This window comes from Bos taurus, chromosome 2 (genome assembly GCF_002263795.3).
Source record: "Bos taurus isolate L1 Dominette 01449 registration number 42190680 breed Hereford chromosome 2, ARS-UCD2.0, whole genome shotgun sequence".
Lineage (NCBI taxonomy): Eukaryota > Metazoa > Chordata > Mammalia > Artiodactyla > Bovidae > Bos > Bos taurus.
The window spans coordinates 61,631,334-61,656,147 of record NC_037329.1 but is presented as its reverse complement, the minus strand read 5'-3'; the positions used below and the strand labels follow the sequence as shown (position 1 = coordinate 61,656,147).

General features: G+C 38.4%; 1 protein-coding gene across 18 annotated transcripts in view; it reads left to right on the top strand.

The window, feature by feature from the left end:
- The window catches only part of R3HDM1 (R3H domain containing 1), a 163,256-nt gene extending 143,594 nt beyond the window's left edge, over positions 1-19,662 (top strand). For 12 of the 18 annotated variants that reach the window (XM_024980908.2, XM_024980906.2, XM_010802110.4 and 9 more), the window contains 6 exons: positions 11,675-11,778; positions 13,736-13,905; positions 15,330-15,474; positions 16,876-16,958; positions 17,342-17,426; positions 18,305-19,662. In XM_024980908.2, the coding sequence (XP_024836676.1) occupies positions 11,675-11,778; positions 13,736-13,905; positions 15,330-15,474; positions 16,876-16,958; positions 17,342-17,426; positions 18,305-18,666 (949 nt within the window). In that variant the 3' untranslated portion in view covers positions 18,667-19,662. Of the gene's footprint in view, positions 1-11,674; positions 11,779-13,735; positions 13,906-15,329; positions 15,475-16,875; positions 16,959-17,341; positions 17,503-18,304 lie in introns of all 18 variants that reach the window. The other 6 variants (XM_024980895.2, XM_024980890.2, XM_024980869.2 and 3 more) reach the window with 2 other exon arrangements.
- The last annotated feature ends 5,152 nt before the right edge of the window (positions 19,663-24,814 follow it).

Genomic DNA, 24,814 nt, shown 5'->3' with positions numbered 1-24,814 from the left:
CTGAAATGTTTCAAAACTTATGAAGATTATAAACCTACAGATCCAGAAATTTCAACAAACTTCAAGCAAAAGAAATACAGAGGAAATTTCTTAAAACTTAAAGGGAAAATTATAAAAGTAGCCAGAGAAAAAATAACATTACATATAGAAGAACAAAGATAAGAATTCGGTAGACTTCTTGTTAGAAACAGTACTATTTCAGACGTGCAAAACTGAAAGAATTAATCACCAGCTCACCTGCACTGCAAGAAATTCTAAAGGAAGTCTTTGAGACAGGAAGAAAATTATACCAGATGGAAGCTGGCTCCACAAGAGAATAAAAATGAAAAGCCAAGCACTATACTGACTGGGAAATCATGTATTTGAAAAAGTTCTTAGAGAGTATATCAAGAATCCTCAAACCTCAATAATTAAAAAAAAAAACCTTCAGAAACAATTTGTTTAAAATGTTAAACAAACCATATGGAGCACTATTACGCAACAGTTAGAATTAATGGTGAGGGAGGTGTGGAGACTTGGTATTCTTAATCCAAATGGAGGTTACATAGTTTTATATCATACAGTTCTGTAAGATTCTTCATATTTCTGGGTATACTTAATTACAGGGGGAAGACTTTAAGAGCTAAAAGCCAAAAGAATGGGAGGACAGGAATCAGAGGCAGTAGATAGAGACAACTTTTGAGAATTGCATCCCTAAGCAGAAGCATTGAATTTCAGCAGTATATGGGAGGGGAAAATAAGGTTAAGAGAGTAGTCTGTTCTTAATTGAAAAAAGAGGTCTTTATATGCTGAAATTGAAAGACAGCAGAAAGAGTTATGTTGCTATAGCAGAGAGGGAAGAGCAGTAAGGTCCCCAGGAAGGGTGAGAGTAAACAACGCAAATGGAAGTCAGGACGCCATATGTAAGATGTAGAGGGCTCATACGTGGTAAATGGAAAAAAGCAGAGTGCCTGGGTACAGGTATCATTACATAGATGGGTGTGGTGAAGAGCTCGTGAAAATACTTAATTGCTTTGCTTTTCTCACTGATATAAGATTCAAAATAGGCATTATCAAAGAGTAGATCAGTGTTTTAAAGGTTGCTTTAATATAAAGATTCAGCACAGTTAACATCAAGACAGATTTTTAAAAAGAAAGCGTCAAGTTATGGGTAAATGTGACAGATGTCTGATAAAAGCTTACAAGCATTTTTATCACCTCTGTATGTTCTAGGATGATTATATTGCAACTCTACAAATAAACAATTCATGGAAATAAGTAGTTTACCCACTTGGCAAAAACTAGTGATAAATTATCAAATAAGAAAATATTCACTCTCACCAGCTATCTTAAAAAATGAGAATTAACACACCCTTAAGCCCAAAAGGACAAAACACTTAGCTATACTAAGATACTAAGCAAAGAGACAAACATTGCTGGATTCTGGGCATATGAAGCCCATTTTGTCCATAATTCAGTCTGATGACATTTAACAAAACACAGAACTCCTGTCCTTTTTTATTCTGTATTTCTGCCTCAGAGTTTTGCCACAATTATTATCCCACCCCCCAAAATTAAAACTGCTCCAAACAAGTTGTAAAAAAGTGTTGTTACTTATAGGAAAATCCAACAAAAATCATCCAAAAGAAATACAGAGTAATTCTGTTTTAAATGTTTTAAACTTTCATTTATCTCTCCCTCTTTTTTTTCCTGCTAGACTGATTAAGTTTGGTTTAAATTTGGTTGGAATTTACTCAGGTTATTGAACTTCTCTGGTGGCTCAGACGGTAAAGCGTCTGCCTACAATGCAGGAGACCCAGGTTCAATCCCAGGGTTGGGATGATCTAGAGAAGGAAATGGCAAACCACTCCAGTATTCTTGCCTGGAAAATCCCATGGACGGAGGAACTTGGTAGGCTATAGTCCATGGGGTTGCAAAGAGTTGGACATGACTGAGTGACTTCACTTTCTTTCTTTTACTCAGGTTGTCACAGGTGGTGAATCAGTTATTGGGACCAGTGAGATTCAGAGTGCTTGTTCTTTGTTAACTGCTTCATTCTTTTTATTATTAATGAATTAAATGTTGTGATACTCAGACTGCATCTTCAGGGAACACAGCACATGTCTGCTAAGTAATGTTCAGGAAGCCTTGTTTGCCTATCATTGGCAGTAAGGTGTCAAATGGTTTAAAAAGGCAGAAAACCAAATGACTTCTTTCTTTTTGTTGTTGTTGTTGTTTTTGAATTATTTTTTATTTTTCTTTCCTTCAAATGACTTCTTAGAACACATTTTCTTGCCATCTGTTCTTGGATTTTCAAAGATATCTTTCATAGCTGGTAAAAGCTGTAGATATGTGGGGCTTGCTTTTCAGGTAAACTAATTATTAAGAATACATTGGGTCCTTTTCTCCCATCAAAAAAATAGTAATTTAAAATAACAATCATAATATTTGCAAAACCATAAAGAGAAGAGAGGAATTATGACAGTAACATTTTTCAATTTTGGTACCTTTTATTTCATTTTCTTGCCTCATTGCCCTGGCTAGAACCTTAGTGTTACATTCAGTACACATTGAGAGAGCTGACATCCTTGTCTTCATGACTGGAGAGCATTCAGTCTTCCACCTTAAGTATAATGTTAGTTGTGGATTTCTTTTTGGGGGGGGATATATTAATATTTTAATTCATATATATAAAGATAAAGTTAAGGCTCTTCATTGCAACAAAAAGTTAGAAACATGGTATATTTATACCATACATTCTCAACAGGGGCAATGTTGATAGCTTACGGTGAACAGTGTTGGATTCTTGATCTCCGAAGAAGATGATTTAGCTTCGGGACCAGGGACCAGGCTTGATCACTCAAGAGCTTTTGTAGAGTTTTAGTAAAGTATGAAAAGGGGCAGAGAAAGCTTCTGACATAGACATCAGAAGGGGAATGGAGAGTGCCCCAGTTGTGGATTTTCTGTAGGTACTCTGTATCATGTTGAGAAAAAATAGATATTACATTAATTGATTTTCAGATATTAAATGACCCAGGCAATCCTGGGATTAATCACATTCAGTCAGATTTTCGCATTTATAGTCATAAGAGATACTCGTCTGTTGTCTTGTGGTGCCTTGGTCTGCTTTTAGTTTTAGGGTAATATAGAATGAGTTGGGAAGTATTGTTTTCTGTTTTGAAAAAAAAGTTTATGAAGAATTATTGTTAACTTTTCTCTAAGTGTGATAAAGTGATGAAGCCTTGTATGCCAGGGGGTGTGTGTGTGTGAGTTGTTTTATGATTACAACTTCAATCTCTTCATTTGTTATAGGTCCACTCTGATTATCTGTTTATATCTGATTATCAGTTTCTACTTGAGTTTGTTTTGGCAGTTTGTATGTTTCTAGGAACTTGATCTATTTTCATGGTAGACAGTTTTTTATACTATTTCATTATCCTTTTTATTTCTGTAGTCTGTAGTAATCTCCCTTCTTTATTTCTGATTCTAGTAATTTGAGTTTTCCTTCCTTTTTTCTTGGTCAGCTAAACAAAAAGTTGCCATTATTGATCTCTTCAATGATCCAGCTCTTGGTTTCTATTGATTTTCTGTTTTCTGTTCTTTGTTTTGTTTATTCCCATTGTAATCTTTCTTCTTTACTTCCCTTGGCTTGCTTTAAGCTTGGTGATCTCTCCCCCAGTGTCTTAACATGAAAATGAAGGTTATTGATCTGAGATTTTTTTTTTTTTTTTTTTTAACTTATTTTTGGTTTTACTGGGTCTTCATTGCTGCATGCAGACTTTCTCTAGTTGTGGCAGGCAGAGCATAGCCCCCACTCTCCATTTGTGGCGCATGAAGTTCTCATTTTCTGTGCCTTCTCGTTACGGAGCATGGACTCTGTGGGATACAGGCTTCAATAGTTGTGGCACACAAGCTTGTTGGTAGCAGCACATGGACTCCAGAGTGCATGGGCTTATGTAGTTGTGGCTCACAGCCTTAGTTGTCCCATGGCGTGTGGAATCTTCCCAGACCAGGGATTGAACCCATGTCCCCTGCATTGGTAGGTGGATTCTTTACTACTGCACCACTAATGAAGTCCTTTCTTCTTTTTTAATATTGGCATTTACAGATATAATTTTCCCTCTAAACTCTTGCTGTATCAGCATTCCATAAGGTTTGGTGTGTTATGTTTTCATTCATCCCAAAGTATTTTCTGGTTTCTGTTTTGATTTCTGTTTTTACCTATTGGTAGCTTAGTATTGTAATGTTTAATTTCTACTTACATGTGTGTGTCCCAACTTTATCCTACTATTGATTTCTAATTTCATTTCTTTGTTGTTGGAGAGTTTACTTTTTATTATTTCTATCCTTTTAACATTATTGAAGTTCACTTTATCACCTAGCATATGGTCTGTCCCAGAGAATATTCCATGTATACTTGAAAAGATTGTAAATTCTGTTATTGTTGGATAGAGTGTTCTGTAGATGTCTTTTAGGTCTAATTAGTTTGTAGTGTTGTCCAGGGTTTCTGTTCTTTGTTGATCTTCTGTATTATTGATCTGTTCCTTACTGAAAGTGTAGTATTGAGAATTCCCTGGCAGTCCGGTGTTTAGGACTCCACACTTTGACTGCCTTGCACCTGGGTTCAATCCTTGGTTGGGGGATTAAGATCCAGCAAGCTGTTGAGTTAAGAAAATGTTATAATGAAGTCTGCACTACTATCATTGAAGAGTATGTTTCTCCTTTCATTTTTCAGTGTATGTTTCATGTTTTGCTCCTGTAGTAGGAGCTGATAAGTTTATAACTGTTACATATTCCTGATCTTTTGTTCATTATGAAATGCTTTGTCTCGTACAGTTTTTGCCTCAAAGTCTGGTTTGTGTGATATTAATATAGACATACCAGCTTTCTTGGTTACTGTTTGTTTGATGTATCTTTTACTGTCCTTTTATTTTCAGCCTTCATGTCTCCTATAGACGGCATATATTAATAGTTGGATCATTTTTTACCCTTCTGACATCTGTCTTTTGATTGAATTGTTTAATGCATTCACATTTAATGTTATTACTGATGTACTTGCCTTATGTCTGCCATTTTGCTTTTATTATTTATCTCCTCTGTCTAGAGGGTTTTTTTTTTTTCCAGTGTTTTTTCTAGGGTTTATCATATGTGTCTTAACTTATCCAATCAGCTTCTGATTTATGCTAGCTTAATTCTAGTGAAATAGAGAAAAGTTACTCCTACATAACTGCTCTTTTCCCCCACTTCTCCTGATATTCTTGTTATTCATATTATATTAATGTTACAAACACAGTACACTGTTATAATGATAATTACCTTACCACCATCAGTAGGCATTTTCTTAGCCCATACAGCTTTGTTCCTATCCACATCCTTTGTGCTATTATTGGCACATATGTTACATTTCTATATGTTATAGGTCTGACGTTACATTATGTACATATTATTTTATACATTTGCTTCTTAAATCAGAAAAAAGGGAAAATGTTCATTTCTGCTGTCTTTCCAATTACATAAATACCTGTACTTGGTTGTGTTAGTTTGTTCAAGCGGCCACAATGAAATGTCATAGACTGGGTGGCATAAACAACAGAAATTTATTTTCTCATTGTTCTGGATACTGGAAATCTAAGATCAAGGTACCAGAAGGGTTGATACATGCTGAAGGCTCTTCCCTTGGTTTGCAGATGGCCACTTTCTCATTGTGAGCTCATTTGGCATTTCTTCAGTGTGTTCAAGCAGAAAGACAGCAAGCCCCCTGATGTCTTTTCTTATAAGAGCACTAATCCCATTGGACCAGGGCCCTACCCACATGACCTCCTCTAATCCTAGTTACCTCTCCATGGCCCCATTTCCAAATACCATTGGATTAGGTTAGGGCTTCAACATATGAATCTGGGAGGGATGCAAGCATTAAGACCATAATACTGTACTCTCTGTTCATTCTAGTTAGTGCCTACTGTAAGGTGTGCCAGCAATAAACTCTCAGTTTTTACTTACAGAGGAAAGTCTTTGTTTTGCCTTCATTTTGGAAAATAGCTTTACTGAATTTAAGAATCTTTGCTGACAGGTATTCTTCCTTGACCATTTTGAGTATGTTATCCCACTGCCTTCTGACTTTCATTGTGTCTGCTTAGAAGTCAGCTGTAAATCTTACTGGGGTTATATTATAAATAACTAATCACTTTTCTTATACTGCTTGTCTTTGACTTTCAGTATTTTTACTATGGTATCTCTTTGGGTCTCTGCATTTATTCTGCTAAAAGCTTTTTCAGGTTCCTGGATGAATAGGTCATTGTTGTTGTTTTTTTTTTTCAATAAATTTGAGCTGTTTTCAGCCATTTTTTTCTTGGAATATCTTTTCTGTTCTCCTCTCTGATAATCCCCATTATATGTGTGTTAGTTTGTTTAACAAAGCACCACATTTCTCTGGAGCTCTTTTTTCTGTGTCCCTTTTTCTCTCTGTTCTTTAGCTTGTGTAATCTTTCAGTCTGCCTTCATTTATTCTTTCTTCTGCCAGTTAACATCTGCTGCTGGGCCTTTCTAGTGAATTTTATATTTTAGCAGTTTTTTAATTCCATAATTTCCATTTGGTACTTTTTAATATAATTTCCCTTTTATTAATGTCTTATTAAATAAATAAATAATGTTTTATTTATTTCTCTATTTGTTAATGCAACCTTGTCACCATTCCATCTTTACTTCCTTAATCATGATTTCCTTTGTTTCTGTGAATGTGTCTATAATGGCTACGCTATGGTATTTCTGATAAATGTGAAAAATCTTTCTCTTGGGCAGTTTCTGTTCCCTGCTTGTGTCCAAAGTAGGGGTTACACTCTCCAGTTTATTTGCATACCTTGTAATTTTTTTAATTGGATATCATAAATAATGTAGCCAGTCTGGTTATTGTTGTTCAGTTGTTAATTTGTTCCCTGACTGACTGGATTACTTTAGTGAAGTCTATTTAAGCGTCCCAGGACACCAAATGTTCAGCCTCTGATGTTGTTCCTCAAGCAGGGAAAGCTACTTTGGGTATTCTCACAGTCATCCTAGAATCACAGTGGTTTTGGTAGGACTCCATTTCTCTTTTTCCTTGACAGTATCCACTAACTGCCAGCTGATTACTCTGTTGCTTCCAATAATGCTCTGACTCACAGATTGCTCTACAAAATAATTCAATCAAAATCTGGCTCCTTTGAAGGAAAAGTTTTTGTGGTCAGTATTTGGTTTTTATTCTGACCTAAGAAAGGATCATTCCTGCTGTATTTTTGCCTATTTCCTTCCTGCGAACTAGCAGGCCTACAATTTAGCCTGAATCTTATATCTCCTCCCAGTTGTCTTTATCACACCCACTCCTGTTGTTGAAGGGAACAACTGCCCACTCCAGTATTCTTGTCTGGAGAATTCCATGGACAGAGGAGCCTGGCAGGCACAAGGCTGAGCCACTTTCACTTTTCACTGCTCTTGAAAGCACCTGTAGGCGGGAACGTCTTCCCTCTCTGTTACAATTGAAGACCATTCTTTTGAGAAAACATGAGATGCTATCTGTTTTATGACCTGTTTTCTCCCCAGAAATCTCTGAGCCAGGGCTCAGAAGCTAGGGGTATGGACAGTGATTAGCTTTTCTTGAAATAACACCCTACCCTATAAGCTGATCACTTGGTGGAGGGTGAGGAGACCACAGCCTAGGATCACTGGCATGAAATCACCTCTTCATGAGATGGGGCAAGGGTGATCTGACCAGAACCCCAGTATTCTCAGCACACCACACCCACAGTAGACCCTCTGTCCTATATGGATTGTGAAGGAAAAGGAGTTCCTGTCTCTCACCTTCATTCACTCAGGATTTAGCTTCAGCAGCAGGTACCTGGGAGCAGGATGAGAAAGCTGACAAACATCTCCTAGAAAGAAACCCTCCCTCTGGGTGTTGTGGGGAGAGGCAGCTCTGTGTTCTTTGCTGCAGTGGTCTTGAGTAGGCTGTATTTCACTGAGAGAGGCAGGAGGGAGCGATATTGTTTGAAATACCAGACTCATCTTTCTTACCAGCTTTTCATAGATGTTCTTGAATAGATGTTTTCCATTTTGCTTTTCATCCTTAGGATCATTTCTATCACCTTTAATAGCTTTCATCAGTCTCAGTGGGGAGATACGGTGAGTACACTCAAGCTGTTGTGCTAGAAGTCATTCTCTAATAGGTGAAATTTGGTTCAAAAAATAAGAAATTATATTATTTGGCCTCCTATCTTTTGAAATTATTTTAAAAGATTTTATGAAGCTGTTTGAGAAATGGGATGCCTCTTCTCCAGCTATATCACACAGCAGGTGTACAAGCATCATCCTAAGTGCCAGCGGCAATGTTACGGTCTCACTATAGGAGCAGACTTAATAAGTAGCTAAGGTATTGTCAAAAAGAGCACCTTAGGACCAGCTGTACTAAAACTAAAATTACTGTTTGGTGAATGTTTTCTACCACTTCAGTGGGCTAATAAAGTGATATATCCATAGGTCCACTAACACAGATGCTTGAGGAGAACCAGTTTATACTAGTGGGTTGGTTAGAATATGGCCCATTTCAAACTCAGTCATTCACCCAGAAGCATCATAGATATTTTTGTGTTTGATTGTGTTGATAATAGCTGCCCATAAATTTCTCAAACCAAAGGCATCTTTTATGTAAAGTGTACAGTGCAGACCCTCTGGTCTCATTCAAGTACTTGAAAAATACAAGTTTGTTTTTAAGGAAAACATTAGCCCTTATTGCAAGTACTTCTGCATCCCATCTATTTTTCAAAGGGAAGTAATACTCTCTTTGGGCAAGATTTCCCTTTTATCCTCTCAGTTGCCCAGTAAAATATGAACTGTGTTTCATATCTTCTGTCAAAGGACTACATTCCTCTATAATTAACTACTTGCTTTAAATTCATCATAGAATACAATTATGATATGTCTGTAATCCAGCACCTGCCAAAGGCTTACATACTTGCTTCCTGTATCATCCTGGCAGAGTCTTATAATTCTCTGGATTCAACAATTTGTCTTAGCTGCCAGGATACAAAGTAGATTCAGTTCTCAGTGAAAGCAACAATCTTATCCTAGATGTCCCTACACCTTTTTTGTTTTGTGTCTGAAATATTAATATTTTCTCTGTTTTTTAGTCTACATAGTTTTGTTTTTTCCACTGTTTCAGATTGAAAATAGGTGAGCTATAAATGAAATACATTTAGGAATAGAAGCATTTAACCAGAAAACCTAAAAAAATCGACCATTTGCATTTAAGGGAAAACTCCAGATATTGGACAACAGAAGTTTTACTTGACATTCATTTTCATTAATTGAGCATATCAGTTTGGTCAAATTCAAATTGGTTGAGGGCTTATTTATATTGTCCTAAATAGATACCCTCATCATAAAAAATAAATAAAGTGGAAATCCCTTTGAATTGCAAAAGGCTTTTATGGCAGAAAGCTAATATTTTCTTCCAGAGAGAGCAAACCTGACTGAGGTCTGTCCTTCAGATGAATTGAAGGTGGTTTATATTTCAGAAAATCACAGGCCATACTGTGACTTCTGAAGAAGATTCAGATTATTAATTGATACTAAATCCCTGATACAGCATTTAAAAGTAGAACCTTTCAAGCAGTTTTCATAGGGTATTTTTAGTGATTATAAAATGCATGCATGTGTTTTTGGAAAATGCAAAAGCAAGTCTAAAGTATCAGAAATCAGCAAATATATCTACAACCCTAAGGTGACTTCTGTTGTCATATTCATATCACATTCTCTTAATCTTTCTTCTCATTGTGTGTAGTTTTAGGGCTTCCCTGATAGCTCAGTTGCTAAAGAATCCGCCTGCAATGTGGGAGGCCCCAGTTCAATTCCTGGGTGGGTAAGATCTGCTGGAGAAGGGTTAGGCGACCCACTCCAGTATTGTCGGGCTTCCCTTGTGGCTTAGCTGGTAAAGAATCTGCCTGCAGTGCGGGAGACCTGGGTACGATCCCTGGGTAGGGAAGATCCCCTGGAGAAGGGAAAGGCTATCCACTCCAGTATTATGGCCTAGAGAATTCCCTGAACTGTATAGTCCATAGGGTCGCAAAGAGTCAGACATGACTGAGCAACTGTCACTTTCATGTAGTTTTAACATAGTTAAGATCCTATTGGATTTTTATCCCAATGAAGGAAGAAGAAGAACCTAAAAATCCTTCTATCCTATGGTGTAGCTTTCTATTCTGCCCAGTCCAGTACATTTTATAAACTTTATGCCTGAGTGGTATTATTTCTATAGGTGGCTAATACTCATAACGCATTCTGATCGTAATTAACATCAGTTTTAGAAAGTACTACTTTTCCATTTTGTCATATGGCCCAAAATCACTTTTTAGGAATTCGTCCCTTTACATTCCTTTCTTGTTGTTATTGAACTACACTGAATTACTGCCACAGAAAACAGTAAAACTTTACTAATTATTATTAATTGGAGAATTGTCAGCCTGAGTTAGAGAATCATTTATAAACTTTTCATTACAGACATTTTTAAATACACATTAATGTAAATAAAAGTGCACTGAAGCCCCATGTACCATCACTTAGTTTCTGCATTTATCAATTAATAACTAATCTGTTTTCATTTAAACTTCTACTTCGTCCTCCTCTCACGTTATTTTAAAATAGACCGAAGTATTATATTATTTCATTTATGAGTATTTCATTATAGGTATCTCTAAAAGGTTTTTTTTAAACCTACCTAGCTTAAGAGTACTATTGCACATTCTAAAAAATTTAACAATTAATTTCTTAATTATATCAAATACCCAATTGGTCTTTGTATTATCAACTACCCCACAAATACTGCTTATGTTTTCACACATTTGTCTTGTAGAGTGTCCCAGAGCCTGAATTTGACTAATGGTGTCATCATGGTGTTAACATGTCTCCCTGCATTCTTTGTAATTCAGTCATTGGCTCGAATGTGTATTTTTGATGCAGCTATGTGAGATGTAAATGCAGAAAGTGGTTAAAGCTATATTAAGAAATAAAATACTATGTAAAGAAAGTTGACTTAAATGATGAAAAAAGGATGGTAACAGGGTTCAGTATTCTCAGAATTCACAGTATTGCTCTATGATTTTCACTCTTTTCCTGAAAAGTTGCTAAACAGGGAAAACCTTAAAGACATTTTACAATAACAGCCTTTTATTTTTGTCAGTATTTGTATTAGAATGTCAGAATGATGTTGTAGTGTTTATTTTATTCCTTATATATTTTTTAAGGAATAAAACGTTTTTTCTGTCTCATCATTATCCAACTGCATATTTTCTTTTCTAAAATATAGCTTAGTGAGATTCAAATAAAGTACTTTTTTATTTTGTAAAATTAGTGAGTTTTTTATTTTTAAAAAAATTATTTGAACAGTACAAAAACCCTATTTAGAATAAGTTTTAAAAGAATAAGAGCAATGAAATCAGCAGGGGTTTTTTTTATATCTGTGTTATTGTCAAAAACAAAGTGATTTTTATTCAAAAAGTAATTACATATAACTCACAATTTATAAAAGAGTTAATTTGACTTGTACTAAGCTTACTACTTGAAAAATAATTTTTTTAAGTAAATTTACAGGACTGTTCATTCAAAGAATCTTTACAGTCATCTCCATCTCATTGTGCTGTGTTTTTGTATTTGTTTTATTTTTTCCCCATAGCTCATCAGTAGGTTACTTGCAACATCCAGGATCAGAACAAGTACAGTTTCCTCGAACTACTTCACCATGCAATTCCCAGCAGCTCCAAGGCCACCAGTGTGCAGGTATGAATAGATAATTGGGGCCGGCGGGTAGGTGGCAGGGATGGTTTGTCCATTTGAGAAATAGGTTCCTTGGACATTTCTAGGAAAAAGATTTTCAACTTGTTAGGTGCTGAGATATGCCCAGGGTATTCAGGGCACATGAGAAGTCAGATTTAACAGGCTCAGTCCACTTCTTCCTTTTCCTCTGCTACCAGTACCCCTGCTCTCTCTTTCTCCTCAGGCTCTCCTTCCTGCCTGCCTCATTATTACTGATATTCTCTAGGATCCTTTCTTTCATTACTCTTTGGGTTCTTCCTCAGAAATTCAGCCACTTCCCAAGCTTCAACCTTGGCTTTTCGCCACTGTCTCCCAAATTTGTTTCTGCCACCGCAAGACCACATAGCCAACTGCCTATTGGACATTTCCTAACCAGGAATATGTCAAAGGCACTTTAGATTTAATATTTCTCCCTTTTCATCCCTTTCTTCACCTTCCATATTGGGACCAATACAGATTTCAAAATCCTAACTCTCTTCTGTTCTCCTCTTTCACACTTAGGCTGTCACCATTTCCTCAAATCTGTTACCTTCTTTCCTTCTTCACTGCTTCTATTTTGCTTCTTTTATGTTGTCCCCATACCCAACCTTCCTCCTCCCCAACACATACACACATACATACATAGTTCAAGAATTATCGTCCTGAAACAGATGTCTCTTCATGTCATTCCTCTGAATTAAAAATTTGCATAGACTCTCCATTTCCACTCCCTGGCAATTAAGCCTCAGAACTCTATTTCTAGAATGCACTATGCTTTTTCATGCCAAAGATACTTTTGAACCTGTTCTTTCCTCCCCCTGGTGTGCCGGTCTAGCATCCAGTTGCCAAATCCTGCGTATCTTTAAAATTTGATTCAGAAATCATGTCTTCTGCAAAGTCTTGCTCAGTCCTTAAAACTGAGTTTGTTGCTTTGTTTTCTCTGCTTCCTTTGTTTCTTAAACAATCCTTTATCATAAGACCATATTTTATTGTAATGATCTGTTGACATATGTAATCTCTCAAAGAAACAGAGAAACAATAGATAATTATCAAATATATGACTAATAATGGCTGCATCAATATCGGCTGCTGTGGCCAAGGAGAACCCTGAGATACTCCCAAGCAGTCAGCCTTCTGTGGTGTGCCTAGCCAGGTCAGGTTGGTGCTATTTCTGGGGAACTGGAAACTACCAATACGATTACTAAAGTGCAAACAGTGGTCCTGGAGGCAGGCCCCAGGGTACCTTACCTTACACTGAAATGGTGAGTGGCAGTTACATTCCTAATACTGGTAGTGCTGCAGTACTGATGCCACAACAGGAATAAATCAGCTATCAGTGGTTGTTCATGTGATTATTTCAGCTCTTTTGAAGTCAGCCAAAGTGGTTTTCCTAGCCATTTTCAAATGAGAAAATACAATAAAAGAGGGTAAATAGTTTTCTCTGAGTCATAGGACATTTCAGAGCACTGAAATTATGCTTTCGGAATCCCATATGCCAAACTTTTTCCTACCACATGAAACTGAGTCACTCAAAAGATGTCTTTTTTACCATATATCGAAATTTCTGTAGGGTACTTCTTTTCCCAGTTTTCCTTTATGTATTTAGAATAATGCTTATTTGAAAATAAATTTATTTTAAAAATTAAGCACTTTTATAGGTCATATCACAATTGTGGTATTCTAGAGAGGTCTTTTAGATAATTGGACGTTCCTGACCTATTATGTTTAGGATAAGTGAGATATTTAGGTCTAGGGAGTCAATTTCAATGTTTTTTTAAAACACACAACACTTGTATGAAGCATCAGAGCTTAAATCTGGATTACATAAATAAAAATAAAATTTTGGTCAGAGATATAGAAGTATCGTCATTATCTTGGTGTTTAAAGAAACTAGCCATTTGCTAAAGTGTGCTAACTGCTGGGTCCTAATTCTGATTCTCAGTAGCGCCACCTCCACCTGGTGGCGGAATGGTGATGATGCAGCTCAGCGTACCAAACAATCCACAGTCTCGTGCCCATTCACCCCCACAGTGGAAGCAAAACAAATATTACTGTGATCACCAGAGAGGACAGAAGTGTGTGGAATTTAGTAGTGTTGACAATATTGTTCAGGTAAGATGCTTCTTTTGTCTATTATAATTTTAAAACTTTCAACACTTAGTCACATAAGATTGACCAACCTATAAGACTTGATGCTGAATTTAAAATCTTCTCAGATTAGTAAAGAAGTTTGGACATTCTCTATAGCCAAATAATTTAAATACTGTTTCTGAATGTTTGCATAATTAAACATTTTTTAATTTAGAAATTAAGAAGATAAACTAGATCTGAATTTTATTAAAGAAAATGAATTAAGTTGCTATCTTGCTTTTCCCATATGAACTGTATTTTACTGTAACCAGAAGGTTGATGAGGGAAGACTCTTCATCATAGAAGAAATGCAATCAATAAATCTAAAAACACTGATAGAATTTCAAAAGCGATATTTTGGAATCCTATTAAAGTAATGAACAAGGAAACATCAAAAACATCAGGAAACGATTTATGAGAAGCTTTCAAATAGGTAGATTAGGCAGACAACACTTGAAGCAACTGATCGATTGTAGTGTCAATTAAAGTGGGTCCAGGTTCCATCTCTGATCAAGAAACTAAGGAATCCATAAGCCATGCCTGGACGGCCAAAGAAAATAGTACCTGAATCTAATCAGGCCTCTCTGAGTCTAGCTATTAATTTACAGAAAATACAGGAAGAAAATAAAAAACAGTTTATAGGTACCGCAGATATTTTATTGGACAAATTGCCTATTTCTTTAACAAATAGTTGGCATTTTGAATTGAAGGATGAATCTATTATAAATTTAAAGACTCAAGAGTTCTAACAATCAGATGCAATGTATGGGGATCTTCCTTGAATACCAGTCAAAAGACATTTGGGGGCAAAAAGTGAATAAATATATTCAAAGTGCTAAACTGTCAACCAAGAATTTTATATCTAGTAAAACTGTTCTTTAGAAGTGAGGGAGAAATTAAAAATTTCTAGATAAACAAAATTTGAGACCTGCTCTACCAGAAATTTTCAAAGGAGCCACTGCAAAGGGAAATGAAAGTATAATACTAAACAGTAATATGAAGCTATACTAGGGGAAAAAACTCTCAGTTAAGTACATGGGCAATTTTAAAAGCTAGTAAAATTCTACCAGTATGGTGTATAGTATATATTTTCTAATGGAAAAATATCTGCAATACTATTTTAAAAGTACAAAAGTGAAATTCAAAAATAGGATGTATAGTCTGTTTCCATTTTTATGAAGCAGATATATGGATACATATACATAGAAACAGTGTTACTAGTGTTTATCCTTGGGAATTGAAAATTATAAATTTTTCTGTACTGTTTTAATTTCTTAAATAACAAGTACCTATTATAATGTAATGTGTACATACTTGTAATCAGAAAGAATAAAAATTTCTGTCCAAAAGGAGCTCTTCAAAAACCCTGACTAAAATGTTGACCTGTTTTCTTGATATAATTGCAGCACAGTCCTCAACTCAGTAGTCCCATTATTTCACCAGCTCAGTCACCAGCACCAGCTCAGCTGTCTACCCTGAAAACTGTCCGTCCCTCTGGACCACCCCTTGCCATCATACCCCAGTTTTCTAGACCTTTTGTCTCTGCGCAAGGTAAGTGCAGAAAGCTAGTCACAGCCTCAGAGAATTTTAAGACATCCATTCACTCCCCATCAATTTGTAATTTACCTGGTACTGCTACCTTCCCTTTTCCAAAGGACTGCATTTTCACCTTCCTCGGGCATTTTCATTTGTTACCATTTTCTCTCCTAACCTAATGTTTCATCACAAATAATTAATTAATGCTACTTACCTGGCAGTACACTGGTTAAGACTCTACACTTCCACTGCAGGCATCACAGGTTTGATTCCTAGTTGGGGAAATAAGATCCCAAATGTCACAACTAAGCCCTGGCACAGCCAAGTAAATATATAAGTAAATATTTAAAAAATAATGTCTTAAAGAATCATTAAAAAGGAAAGTAGTATCTGAATTTTTAAGAACAAGTTATATGGTAATTTCAAAAAGGAAGACAAACAGATGTCCATTAAGCCCTTGAAAAGGTGCTCAACATCATTCATTAAGGAAGGGAGTATTAAAATCTCAATGAAATACCACTTCACTCCATCTTCATGCTTAAAATTGTGTCTCTGGTCTCAGTGCTAAACCTTCATGTTGTATCTGCCTTTCAGCTAGTGTTTAGGAAGGAGCAAGTATGTCGTGGGTGTGTTCTACCAGGGAGCTGCCCAAGCACCCCCACAGTGTTCATCAGAAAAGAGCTCCACACAGTGGCAAGAGGCTCACGCCTTGCTTGTCTCTGTTAGGAAACTATCAGGAGAAGCACTGTATGATTTTCTGAAGATGCTCTCTTAGCACCCACCCATAACCCTCCTCCAGACACTGAATGTGCTACATTTGGGGACTTACAGTTAAAATGAGACTACAACAAATGAAAACATTACAGACAAAACTTTTGCAGTCAGCATGTGTGAAGCGCTTTCCATGGGATGACTCTAGGCACTAAGGTGTGAAAGAAAATATATTTATAGTAATTAATAATGATTTGGGGGAGATAGAGAGCTTCATGTTTTTCCAAGGTTTCTTTTGTCCCCTAAATGTATGTTCTGTTCACTTTTAACCATCAGAGAAAATGTGGATTTTAGTATCTCAGATGGGTGGAATGAGTTCTTATAGTTCCTTTGGAGGATTTCACATAGAATGTTAAGGTTTACCAAGAAGTTTCTCTCCATGCTAATTTGTCTGCCAGCTCTCCCACTTAACCTCCTTCATAACTGTTGTTATTAGTCCCTAGTGCTTGCAGAAGTTTACCCCAGTTCTTTGAAGGATATGTGGAGGCTTTTAATTTTTTTAAAAAAAGATATCAGTACCTCCACTTTTTTATTCTATTTGGTAGAATATGTTCCCTCTCTCATCCTGAGACAACTGAGAAAACTGTGAAGTACTTTGTACCCGAATAAAGGAAAATGTGAAAGTGATGTTTTATTAACTTTCAGGAGATGCCAGATACCCGTTACTTGGCCAGACCCTGCAGTACAACCCTCCTGCTGTTCTGCACGGACACATTCCAGCCCAACAGGTGTGAGAGCTGCTGTCTGACTTCCTGGGCTTTGTTGGCAGAGCATTGTACTTCTGCTGGTGAGAGTGGGGCGTCCTGGCCCTACCGAGAGCAGAGTGAGGGAGAAGGTGGTAGGAGCATCAGTTCCCAGCACAGTCCAGATATGAGGGGTGGGGGGCGGGCGGCAGGAGGCATTGGGTGCCGTTACTTAGAAAAGACTGTCAGCAAGTGATGGGCCAAAGTTCTACTGCCACTGAGGCAGAATTCAGAAGGCCTAGAGGTGGGGGTTTTTTTCTTCTAAAGTACAAACCCCAGACTCAGTGCAGTTAGTTGTTAAGTGGTCAAACACTGCAATTACATTTTGTAGCAGCATCAACTTATTTCTCATGTTTGTGGATTTTCAGGGTCAATCTGGCAACAGGCATGGCAACCGAGGAAGGAAACAAGCCAAAAAAGCTGCATCCACCGACCTGGGTGCAGGAGAAGCAGGTGTGTCCCCAAGAGGCATCCGGATGTGCTTCTATAAACTGTTGGCCTGAGAGTCTAAAACTGCCACGCCACAGAAGTGGGTTTTCCTTGTCTAGAATCCTACACAAAGTCTTAGACAGTTATGCTGTCTATAAGGCAGGCTTCTTGAATGTTCTTTTAATTCTGTCTCATTTCGGATTTGGGAGTACTGAAACAAAGGTGGGTTTAAGAGGAGGGCAGGCACCAAAGGGATTCGAAAGAGATGTGAGAGAGGAATAGGTAGAATGAAATGCATTGCCTCTGTGTTCTTTGAGAAAGGAAGTATTCTTTATACCCTTCAGGCAGTATAGTCTGAAGAACAAATACATTGCCTTTCTGTGGCAGAGGGCTTTCAAGTCTGTACCTTAACTTTCTATTCAATAGCCTTGGGTTTGTTAGGGCAAGTGCTGTTTTAAAGATAACATACAGAATACTTCCCTTGTGGTCCAGTGGTTAAGGCTGCACTTCCAATGAAGGGGGCATGGGTTCCATCCCCCATCAGGGAACTAAGATCCCACGTGCCTCACGACACAGCCAAAAAATAAAAATTGAAGATACGTATAATTTGACAATGGGAATCTGAAGTTCAGGAAACTGTACCAGGATCACACACCTAGTTTGAAGAAGCCACTGCACAGGCTGCATTTTGTATGTGAGGCTGTGAGTGTGGCCGGTGGCAAGGGCCTCTCTGCACCCCTTGCTTGGGTGTAAGAAATATTTAGAAGATGGCCATACCAAGTATAACTGTGGATTTGAATGGTTTTAGAAAATTATGTTCATTTCTTGTGTCATTTGAGTCTGCAGTACATTCTGCCCACCTCTTGGTAACAGGGATTAATTCTTTACCTTTTCCATTCTAGTTGTTGGGAAGGTCTTGGAAATTACTGAACTACCAGATGGAATAACTCGCATGGAAGCCGAGAAGCTCTTTGGGGAACTCTTTAAAATTGGCGCCAAGATCCGGTGGCTCCGGGACCCTCAGTCCCAGCCCCAAATGCGTCGCCACCCGCTCTGCTGTGGCAGTGGTGACAGCACTGTCAACCCCGAACGCTCGAAACCCAGTGACTTGGCCTCCACGTACACCGTCCTAGCCACATTCCCCTCCATCTCCGCTGCGCAGAATGCATTGAAGAAACAAATTAACTCGGTTAACAAGTTTAAGCTGAGAACAAGCAAGAAGCACTATGACTTTCACATTTTGGAAAGGGCAAGTTCTCAGTAACAGCCACCTCAGACCCTTGGCCTTTTGTGATCCCCCCATCGTCACCCATCTTTAACTGGCTTGGTATCGGGAGCTTCTGTTAACATGATAGAGACTCCTAGGATGTGTGGTCATGGCGTTACAACTTCTGAAGACAGGCCAGTGATCCAGCAAAGAGGGGAAAAATGCACATTTCACCCCAAATGACTGTAGGAATCCACATCAGAATGATACAGAGTTAGCAGCTTTTTCTGAGGAAATGCTGTTCAAATGCCTCCTAACTTTTATAGTTATTTTGTTTTATATTTCTGAATTCTTGTATCAGATCCAAAGCTCGATTGTACAGCAAATTATTCTTCAAAATGAGTACCACCAGTTGCAACCTGTATTTCTTTTTTGCAGCCAGCAGCACAGTGTGACCTGACATAGAATTTGGGGGAATAAGAATGCAGGAGTGGAGTAGCCAAGTTAAAACTACATACTGTCTTTTGGGGGGCCCAGTAGGTGACTAAGGAGAGCTCACAAACAAAAGATTACTCTTCCCCTGTATCTCTAAACACAAACAGTTTCCAGAAAATAAAGAATTCCCTTATAGGGTCCTTTCCTTATTCACTTAGGTCATATGAACACTGTCAAGTAAATTATGTTCTTAACACCTCTTAATCAAACCACTTAGATTCAAAAGGGAATAGGAATCATTCTAGGCAGGAAAATACTTCCTTTTTTTTTTTTTTTTTTTTTTTAAGTCTCCCTCCGATAACTAAATGCCACTTATTTGCTTTCCCTTTCTTGTGGATTTTTTTTTTTTTTTTTGGTCACCTGAGGAAATGCATTTGATGAGTGCTGGAAACTTCTTAAGTGGTTAAAAATGTGTTTTCATTGTTTGCAGCGGATCACTGGACATCAAAGATTCATTGCACTTATGAACAAGGAACCTTTTTTTCAATTTGCAAGGCTGTACAATGTGTGCTGATGCAAGCCTTTTTCAGTTCAAAAGAATAAATGTTTACAAATATATACCCACTTTGTCTTTTTGTAAATTAAAATCACCTTTTTAAATGAGAGTCAGTCCTGAAGACTTAACCTATCTTGAAGATTTCATTTTCAGACTTAGGGAAGATGAAAGACATGAAATCCCCCCACTTTACAAATATTCTACAAAGCATCAGTTTCTCTATAGGAGTGTTTCTTGTGGGTGTAACTCATGTCATTTGTCCTCTCGTAAGTTAATACCAGTCAGTTGTAGACAGTTGTGAGTATGAATGAATATAGAGTGAGACAGCTGAAAACAGAACATTATGATCGTTTAAAGAATTTGTGGTCTTAGCTGATGTTTTGAGCACCCAGTTGTCCAGTTTAGCTCAAGTTCTTTATAGAAAGCTTTCCCCACTTGTTGGCCCAGCAGAATCAAACTGCTAGGAAACCCAAAATGGGGGCTAGGGGAAGGGGATTCTGCCATCCGCAGCTTGCCTGGAGCCTGGCTGGCTTCCAGCCCAGACTGCGGGTTTACTTTTTGCAGCTCAAGAGCAATAGGTGTTACCAGGCTCTGGTGCAGATGTTCTCTCCCTCTAGAGCATCTGCAAAGCCCTACTTGGTCCCAGGGGATCCCAACCCACCCCCCGCCCGTCGCCCCCTGCACACACAAGCTGGTGTGTTGCGATTATGGATATTGTGCTCCTGAAAGCAGGTGCGAGCTGCCTCCCAAATGAGTCAGATTAAGGAGCCAGACACAGAGAAAGAAGTAGGAAGGAGCACTGTGAAAATCACTCACTCCCAAGGACTGTGGAATTTTTAAGTGTTTGACTGTAGAATGTCACAGATGGAGAGGATACATAATTAGGGCCAATACTGCAGCAGGAATTACTTAATCATGGGGGTGGAGACAAAACTACAATCCTACGATTTATTTCAGTTCTCTGAATATTCTCTTTTGCTGTAGAAATCCTGGTAAAGTGAGGGGTTATTTTAATTGAGATACAATTGACATGTATTCATTTCAGACATACGACATAACAATCTGATATATATATTGCAAGATGTTAATCACAATAAGTCTAGTTAACATTCATCACATGGTTATAATTTTTTTTCTTGTGATGAGAACTTCTAAGATCTGTTTAGCAACTTTTAAATATACAAAACAGTATTAAAGACTGAGGTCACCATGCTGTACATTAAATCTAAAGTTTTGCTCTAGACATTTGATTTACCCTGTAGGAGTTGAAGACTGCCCAGAGGAAGGCAGAGCTGAAGCTGTTGTGAAGTCAGCTCTGAACCTTCACCACCACCATCTCCCCACCCCTGTCCCCAGACAATCACGGGTCCCTGAAACCAAGGAGCCTGCCGTTAAAAAACAACTGTAATGATTAGCTTTAAAATTGGCCTTTAAACTTTAATGTGAACATATTTTAAGTGACCTGTTGATGAGAGTCAACTAAATGAACACCATTTCTAATATAAGAGCAAATAGCAAAAAAAAAAAAAGAGCAAATAGCACATAGTTTTCATAATCGTTCTCAATTGTGTTCAAAGGTACTGAATTCTTTTCACAAGCTTAATACTTGCTTCTTTAGAATTTTTTAAATATACTTAGATGTATTAAATCCTCATGTGCTTTTAAAAAAATATATATCCAAATTGCCACCCCCTACATACACATTACAAAAATACACATGCATTCCCTCGACTATATTCTCCTGTTCTTTTTGATCTAGAATCTAACTTCATCTGTAGAAAAATGCTGGGAGGAGGAAGCATCAAAGGAGGCATTTAAAGATGTGATTTGGTCCAGACTTTAAACCTTCCTAAGGACAGCTTCCGTGCACCACAGTCCTGGCTGTGGATTCTCCCAGAGCACTGACCGTATTTAGGGGCAGACAATACTTTTACCAATAAAATGAGTTATTCTTACCTGTATCAATATTGGCAGCTCCAGCAGCCCCTTTGGGAATGATGGAGGGCATCTGATAACTTTGTGGGCACTTCTACCTTATGTATTAGGAAGCTGAGAGTAAAGGCTTACAGGTTTTAAGCCCTTGGTCCACAAAGAATGTGAATAGATGTGCTTGTGAATCGAGTACAAAGTGTGTTTGCCAACAGTAATTTAAAAGAATTAGCTTGTCACCTAAACTAACAAAGTAGGTATCTGAACTCCCACACACTAAGAAATTGGTTTTTCTGATCCCACCAGGGAAGGACCTATGACCTGTGAATAGTGCAAAAACCTACAGGTCTCAGTAGAGCCCACAGTGCCAGAATAGCTTGGGAAGAGGCAATCCTCAGCTACCAAGGGAAGCAAAGAGTTGCGTGCTCCGTGTGTCATCAACAACTGAAAAAATGTAAATGTTAAGTCCAGCAGAGGGCAGCCAAGGGCCTGTGTGAAGGTGGCCAGGGCCCCGCTGACCCAGTCTCCTGCCTGCACAGCATGTAATGAGACCTGGTATGTATTGTCAGACACAACTGAGTGATTAAACAACAGTATATTGTGTGTTGTCTTTAGAGATGGAGAGTACTAATTTCAGCCTCTTCTAGAGACCAGTGTCCACGTATGATGGTGGCAGGATTCAAAACTGGTCCTGTGTTGCTTGGAAATCGTCAAGCCTTTATGAAGTGAAGTTGTTCAGTCGTGTCCGACTCTTTGTGACCCCATGGCTTGTAGCCTACCAGGCTTCTCCGTCCATGGGATTTTCCAGGCAAGAATACTGGAGTGGGTTGCCATTTCCTTTTCCAGGGGATCTTCCTGACCCAGGGATTGAACCTAGGTCTCCCGCATTGTAGGCAGACACTTTACCCTCTGAGCCACCAGGGAAGCCCAAGCCTTTATGAGCTGATGCTAAAAAAAAACCAGAGACTCACATCCATTCAGCTGGTAGCCCTCACCAGCCCAAGAAACAGATAGGATACAGGTGCTATTTATTCCCCCATGGCCACATGTGCTCAGGTTGTGTTTTGAATATTTGTTCTTCACTTTTCCCCTTTCATGTCTCCACTCTGGATTTGATTTCACCAACGTAAGAATATTGGAGGAGTGGAAGGAAGAGACTGGAGGAACTTCTAATCAGAAAACTGAAGATGTTGGTTCTTTGAAGGGGGAGAGAGAATCATTGAAATAGACAAATCATTAGCTACATTACCTCCCCCACCCCCCAAAAAAGCACATTTTCAATTCTTTCTTGCTGCTTAACAGACCACCCACATTTAGTGGTTTACAGCACTAATTCTGTGGGTCAGGAATTTGGGCAAGGCTTAAAGAGGACAGCTTGGCTCTTCTCCACCTGATATCAGCTGCACTCAGCTGAGCTGGGCTGGAAGTTCCAAACTGAACTCATGACTGTTGTTCAGTTGCTAAGTTGTGTCCGACTCTTGGTGACCCCATAGACTGCAGCATGCCAGGCTTATCCTGTCCTTCACCATCTCCCCGAGTTTGCTCAAACTCATGTCCATTGAGTCAGTAATGCCATCCAACCATCCTGTCCTCTGTCATCCCCTTCACCTCCTACCTTCAATCTTTCCCAGCATCAGGGTCTTTTCCAAAGCGTCTCCGCATCTGGTGGCCAAGGTACTAGAGCTTCAGCATCAGACTTTCCAATGAATATTCAGGATTGATTTCCTTTAGGATTGACTGGTTTGATCTCCTTGCAGTCCAAAGGACTCTCAAGAGTCTTCTCTAGCAACACAATTCGAAAGTATTAGATGCATTTTTGATACTAGAGAAGCTATTTTTGATCTAAGCCTGGTCTCAGTGCTTGCTATTGAACAGGTCTCAGTAATAATGACCTTAAGGGAACAATAGAACAAGCTTGTTATCAGGCAAGGAAAGTAACAATAGCAAAGTTAATAAATCAGTTGTAAAGACTCACAGTTCTGTTTCAATGGTAAAGATTAGCTCGAAGCACTTTGTTGAACTGTTTTAGAGAATTTCAAACCCTCTCCAGCATTCAGCCACCAGAACAACTAGAACCTAAAAGACGATGATGTTGACCTTTTCTAACCCTCATGACTTTGGTCAACTAAAGCTTGGACTCAGTAAACTCTGCTCAAGGTCTAAGCTGAATTCTTTGTTCAAGCCCTTTAATGAATATGCATGTAGCCTTAGCTTAAATCTTCCCCAATGTGCTGTTTGGGGAGACACTGCTTTGGGAAAGATCCCTGGTGTTTTCCTTACTTGCTACAAGTAATAAATAAATCCTTCCCTCTCCTGATCTTTGGCTTGGTTGTGTCTTTTGGCTGGACACCCACCAAGATGGAAACCCATTTTGGGGGTAACAATATTGAAGTCCCAGATGTCATTTCTATTGCATTCTGTTGGCTAAAAAGAAAAACTCATAGGGTTCACTCACAGCAGAGGCAATAACCCTACCTCTTGATGAGAAAAGCAGCAAAAAGCCATGTAGGATGGAAGAGAATGGTTACAGTCATCTTTGGAGATAATTTACCACAAGCACAGATACCCAATAAAAGTCCCCACGGACTCTGCCTCCAAATCACATCCTGAAGTTTCTCTTAGGATACTAGGATTCGTCTTCATCACTACTGCCCTGGACCAAGCTGTCATCTTCCTATAATGAATAGAAATGGCCTTCCTAAGACTCTTGAGAGTCCCTTAGACAGCAAAGAGATCAAATCAGTCAATCCTAAAGGAAATCAACCCTGAATACTCATTGAAAGGACTGATGCTGAAGTTGAAGTTCCAATACTTTGGCCACCTGATACGAAGAGCTGACTCATTGGAAATGACCCTGATACTGGGAAAGATTGAGGGCAGGAGGAGAAGGGGACCACAGAGAATGAGATGGATAGTCGGGATGGATGGCATCACTGACTCCATAGACATGAGTATGAGCAAACTCAAGGAGACAGTGAAGGACAAGGAAGCTTGGTGTGCTGCAGTCCATGGGGGTCACAAAGAGTCAGACATGACTTAGTGACTGAACAACAAACTGGTCTTCCAGCCTCCGCTCTTGTTCCCACATCTTTATAGAGCCAGAATGATGTAAAAGGTAATCAGCTTATGTCATTTCCTCCTGCCCCAAATCCCTCAATAACTTCCTCAATCCTGGTTTACAAAACTCAGTGTAGCATACATCTCTGATCTGTTCTTCCCCTCTACCTGGAATGTTTTGCTCCTGACCAACTCCTTTATCTTTCATAGAAATGACATTTCATGGAG